Genomic DNA, 6,013 nt, shown 5'->3' on the forward strand with positions numbered 1-6,013 from the left:
TCTTTATTTCCTCCTTTATATATAGGTACTATATTTGCTTTTTTCCAATCTTCTGGAACTTTTCCTTCTTTTAAGGAACTGCTTATTATGCTATGTATTTTGTCTGCCAGTTCATTCCTACATTCTTTCAGAATCCAGTTTGCTATTTCATCTGGCCCATGCGATTTTCTGACATCAAAATTACCCAAGTGTGTCAATATTTCATTCTTCGTTACTTCTATTTCTTCCATAGGGGGGACTTTTTCCTTCCACTCAATCTCTTCAGGTTGTATATTTTCCCTTGTAAACACTGATTTAAAATGTTTGTTCATAATTTCTGCCATTTCCATTTCCTCAGTGTATTCAACTCCTCCTTGTCTTAATTTCTCCAAGTCTTGTTTGTTTTTCAGTTTATTGTTTACAAATCTGTAGAATAGTTTTGGTTGATCTTTACACTTTTCTATAACATCTTTTTCATATTTTCTTTTTTCCTCTCTGCACTTTTGTACATATTCATTTCTATAAGCAGTATATATTTTCCATTTTTCAGGTCTTCTGTCTTTTTTCCATCCGGTCCAGGCTTTGTCTCTTTTGTCTTTTAACTCCCTACAACTTTTGTTGTACCAGCATTTTACATATTCTTTTTCTTGTTTTTGTCTTGGGACATACTTTTCCACTCCTTCTTTGTAAATTTTTGTCAAAATATTCCATTTCTCTTCCACTGATGTTTCTTCTTTGTATATTTCTTCCCAGTTTTCTTGTTGGAAGAATTCTCTTATTTTATCAAAGTTTGTTTTTTCATACATCATTCTTCCTTTTCTATATTGTTCATTTCTTTTCATATATTTTTCTTCATTAAGTTCCAGTTCAATCAATATGTGGTCACTTTTACCTATTGGTGTTTTATATTCAATCTTGTCCACTATTCTAGGTTCAGATGTAATTATTAAGTCTATACCTAGTGTTCTCTTGTATCCATTGTGTCATTGAATGGTCAGTAATCATCTCAAGTAGAGCATTTCCCCATGAGTCATCACCACTCTTTACTGTCATTTCTTCCCAGCAGATTTCTTTGCAATTAAAGTCGCCCATCATAACTATTCTTCCTCCGTCTTCCATTATTTTAGTTAATGCTATCTTTGTGTCCTCTAACATACTTTTATGTTCACTCTCCTCCCATGAGGCTGTTTTCGGAGGCACATGATTGATCACAAATTTTCTGCTCTTCTTATCTCGGTCTTCCACTTCTATCATAATCATCTCTACTGTATTCTTTCCATATATGACACCTTTCACGTTTATATCCTTCTTTGTCAGGAACATAACTCCACCCCCTTGTTTTTTCTCTCTGTTTCTAATCCAATAATTGTATGTATCATGTCCTACACTGTTGGGTGGTAGTGGGCCTTTTAATTTTGTTTCTACAATTCCCATTATGTCCGGTTCTTTTTCTTTCAAATAATCATTCAGTTCATTCAATCCTGTTATCAATCCATCTATATTTGTGTAAGACACTCTTAGTTTTCTGCCACTTCCATTGTGTTCTCTGTTTCCCTTATGTTTTTCTTTAGTATGTCGAACTGCTTTATTTTCATGTTCACTACTCTCCAATAGAATCTCTCTTTCTCTGACTCCGTTCTTTCCTCGTTTTTTGCCTTAGCTTCAATTCTTTTCTGCTTTTCTGCCTCTCTTTCCTCCTTATTCATTTCTCTTTTTATCCATACCTTTTTATATTGATAATTTGTTGCTAGTTTCCCTGTCTTGGATAGAATTTTCTCTGCCGTTGTTTGTGACCTGAATTTAATCTTAATTGGTCTGGTCTTATCTGTACTATATTTTCCGAGTCTGAATTTTTCCTCAATTTCCTTTATAATTTCTGGTTCATCTTCCTGGACTAATTTTAATAAACTGCTTACCCTTTCATTTTCCTCCTTGATTCTTGCGGTTCTATCTGGGTTATGTTTCTCTTCCATTCCTAATATAATTATACATTTCTTTTTGTCAGCTAATTCTCTTACTATATTCTCCTTCTGTCTCATCACTTTAATAACTGAGTCTTCATTATGTTCTTTCAATTGCTGTTTGACTATGTCAGTGAATGAAACCTTATTCCCTTCTTGAGTTATTCTCCAATTTTTAGCTTCTGTAGCTATTTTCTCACTGTTTTCATTACTATTCTTCTTCAATTTCTCATTCTCCTCCTTTACATTTCCTAACTGTCTTTTTAGGTCCTCTACTTCTTCAGTTAAGTTTCTGTTAGCCTTCTCTAGTTGTTCCAACCTTTCAATTCTCTGGAAAATGGAGTCTACATTACCTAACTTACGTTCCAAGTCCTCGATCACCTTATCAACTCTCTCCTCTAGTCTTATCAGTCGGGGGGGGGGTTGTGTCCCCCCCACCCTCTTTAAATCCCTGGAACATATTCTCGTCACTTTCTACTGTATTTCTCCTCTCTATACTTCTAATCTTTACATTTTTATTTGCCATTTCGTCATCCGGTGGTCGTTTCATGTTGACCTTACGCCCGTCTGCCTGGGCCAAGTCCTCCACATCCTCATTTCCTTCCATTTCCCCAGCAATCCCTCCCCTTCTCCTCTTTTCCTACTTACCTACTGCCTCACGAGCAATTTCCCCCCCCCCTGCAAATACAAAAAGGCACTTCTCTTTGCGTTGGTATCCACAATCTGCACTTTTCTTCAGAGCGTTCTTCAAGCCGTCCGTTCGTTGAAAGTGTGTGTGTGTGTGTGTGTGTGTGTGTGTGTAGATCACAACACTACTCATGGATAAGGCCATGTACGAGCTGGTTATAATTGTCAATCACGAGTCCAACACATGCTCCAAGACCGTGGTGGATCAAACACGAGCGTGCGCTTGCGCGAATTTTAAATGGAGAACGGGGCACATGAGCGTTGCCCTTTTCCTGTACAATACAAATTGGTATACCCGCGCACGTAGGCAAGCACGCGCGCGCACACACACACACAGACACACACACACACACACACACACACACACACACACACACACACACACGCAAACACACACAAATGCTGTTACGCTCTGTAAGATAACTGGAGAACAAGAGAATGCATTACGTGAGCGTTGTCTCTATCCCGTTATATATATATATATATATATATATAGAGATATATATATATATATATATATATATATATGTATACATATATATATACATATATATATATATATATATTTATATACATACATATATATATATATATATATATATATACATACATGTATATGTGTGTGTTTTCTACTGCATGACGATAACTTGCGGGACAAGCAAACATCAACAGCTAGACCACTTCCTTAACTCTCCCACTGATGACCCGACACGGACTGTGTGAGCGACGGTTCCAAGCTCATTGTGACAAGTGTGTGACAACGGCAGACGACAACTGCGGAGACTAAAGACACAGCAGAGAATTTATGGGGACGTTGCAAAAAATCCGCAACTCCAGAGTACCTGAGGACTGTTTATCTTTAGGAGATAATACTTGGGGTGGCTGATCTTAACAAGCTCATTCCTAGGTTAGGTAAAGTTTGGTTTGGTTGGGCGATTTATATTTACAAGCTCATTTCTGTGGGGTAAATTATATCTTTACTTAGATATTCTTCTACCTTCTTTAAAGTGAAGCTCCTCTCTACATAAGTTGTCATTGGCCAGGATGAAATTAATAAAGTACGTCAGTATAAGGTGTTTACAACTGCGCCACAGGCGATGGTAATTACGATCTAAATTATCCTGACTCTAGGCAATTCTATTCAGCTCAAAGAAATTCACGATGAAGGTTAATTAGAGTCGTCACTTACATCATCTTATTGCACACCGGCGGAAGAAAGTATTTCTTGTTTTCCTCAATCCACGTCGGGATGTTGAGGTGTATATGGCTGTATGACGTCATCACTTCACCAAGTTTCGAACCAGACTGAAGTTGCGAGGATGTCTTGAGCTGTGTTTTGCCGGGTTGGGGAATTTGGGTGTCGGTTGCCTACTAGCCAAGGACACTGGATTCGGTTGAATTTGTGACTTCGTAGTGACGCTGTGTTGTTTATTTTTCTGGATAATTTAGGGTGATTTTTGTCGGATGAGAACTCAAAGGCATGTATAATTCTTTTCGTCATTTCTATGGTATACACTTGCAATCCCTGTATTGGAATATTGGTTTCTTATCTGTTGTCAATATTCTGGGGCTGAGTTTCCTAATATGTTTTACCTTCTAATAAATGTAATATCCCAATGCCCTACATAAGAAAATCTTACGACCTTACTATACTTTTTTCTCTTTCATAATATTTTTTCTGACAACCTATGACGGATCCTGACGATTGCCAGGCGTTTTTATTCAGCCGAATGGTTATTGTCTGAAATTATCCTTTCGGCCTGATGATATCCTTCACGAAATTTAATGTAGCCAAAGCCAGACAATTCCATTCGGCTGCGGAGTTTGTTTACGTCAGTGACCCCCAGACAATGTGGGACGTCTTTCATGAATTTTTAGTTCAGGTTTATTCAACAGAATAGAATACAATTTATACATACATATGTACACTTTTTTTTTTATACAAAATTACTTGTTGATAAGGGAGAACGTGAAGCAAAGCTTATGGGGAAGTGCTCTCCCTTAGAAAAGAATTATTTTTATTCTTTTTATTTATTTTTGTTAAATGTTAGTATGAGACATACATACACATATACACACATATATACACAATTTGCTCTCAGTTCTACTCATAGTGGTGGTCCACAAGCCATCACTACCGGTACGCAGCTCTGAGAGCCCAGGCCATACTAAGGAATCATTAGAGGAATTGGTAGAATCTACGATTAAGGTTACATAATGTTTATTTTTTAGTTAATAAACTGACAGTTATTTTTATCATTTTTGTATATGCTTTAATATTGTATAATTTACAAAATAAATAGAAGATAAAAAATTATCAACTTTAATTATATTTATTATATATCTATATATATTATATATATATATATATATATGTGCAAGTATCATAAAACACACGTGATAACACCGATATGCTTAACACCAGAGGGAAAAGAAAAATTCTTGGAATTCGAGCGCTTTCGTGATATTTTCACATCTTCAAGGATTACAATAGAATGAATAAGTACAGATTAAAATGAGATACATACGATAGAGGTTTCCATATGTCAAACCTCTCTCGTGTGTATATATATATCTCATCTTACTCTGTACTTATTCTATTGTAATCCTCATAGATGTGAAAATATCACGAAAGCGCTCGGATTCCAAGAATTGTTCCCCTCCCTGTGGTGTTCAGTATATATATATATATATATATATATATATATATATATATATATATATATATATTATATATCGTTTTCGGTATAAATCAATATTGCTATGAAATATTACCAATACGTGGTACACTGAAAAAAAAACGCCGGTCTGTCACATCAGATATTTTGTGAAACACTGCTTTAGCTAACACAGTAAGACGTAAAGACGTGTTTACTAGAACTTCCGTGCTAATTCACCATCGCTTACCCAATCTTTTCCGTCCCTAGCACCACCTGCTATCAGGCCTAACCAGTCCAGCGCCCCAAAACTAATATTATATTTCCAGAAAGATAAAGAAAAATGTATGTCTGCATCACTTTGCAACACTCCCTAAGACTTCAGCACCTCTAAGGCGTGTCAGCATTCCAGGATGGGAAACACTGTTTTAGGCCCTTAAACGGTTACCAGGGTGGAATTCTCCCGGTGTTATCGAGATGGTTTTGTAACTCATGCACCCGTTACTTTTTTGTCAGGGTTTTGTAAGGTACTTCTTAAACTGCAATTTTGATTTAAAGTAGCATAAATGAAAGGTGAAGAGTTGTATTTTCATTGTGTATTTTCAAAATAAGTGTTTCTTGTTAATATTATTTTTTTTTTCATTTTTTAAATCTGGGTAAAATTCTCCCGGCTTAACCTTCCACGTTAGCAAAATAGAGGGTAACCATTCTAGGAGGAGTGATTCTCCT

General features: G+C 36.1%; 1 protein-coding gene across 1 annotated transcript in view; it reads right to left on the reverse strand.

The window, feature by feature from the left end:
* Positions 1 to 3,954, reverse strand: part of LOC143023939 (3-hydroxyanthranilate 3,4-dioxygenase-like) — a 28,854-nt gene extending 24,900 nt beyond the window's left edge. The window contains exon 1 of the mRNA XM_076182611.1: positions 3,817 to 3,954. Coding sequence (XP_076038726.1) covers positions 3,817 to 3,908 — 92 coding nt within the window. The 5' untranslated portion in view covers positions 3,909 to 3,954. The remainder of the gene's footprint in view (positions 1 to 3,816) is intronic.
* Positions 3,955 to 6,013: the final 2,059 nt, after the last annotated feature.

Source organism: Oratosquilla oratoria, unplaced genomic scaffold (genome assembly GCF_046742065.1).
Source record: "Oratosquilla oratoria isolate Oo_2021 unplaced genomic scaffold, ASM4674206v1 SCAFFOLD72, whole genome shotgun sequence".
NCBI classification, from domain to species: domain Eukaryota; kingdom Metazoa; phylum Arthropoda; class Malacostraca; order Stomatopoda; family Squillidae; genus Oratosquilla; species Oratosquilla oratoria.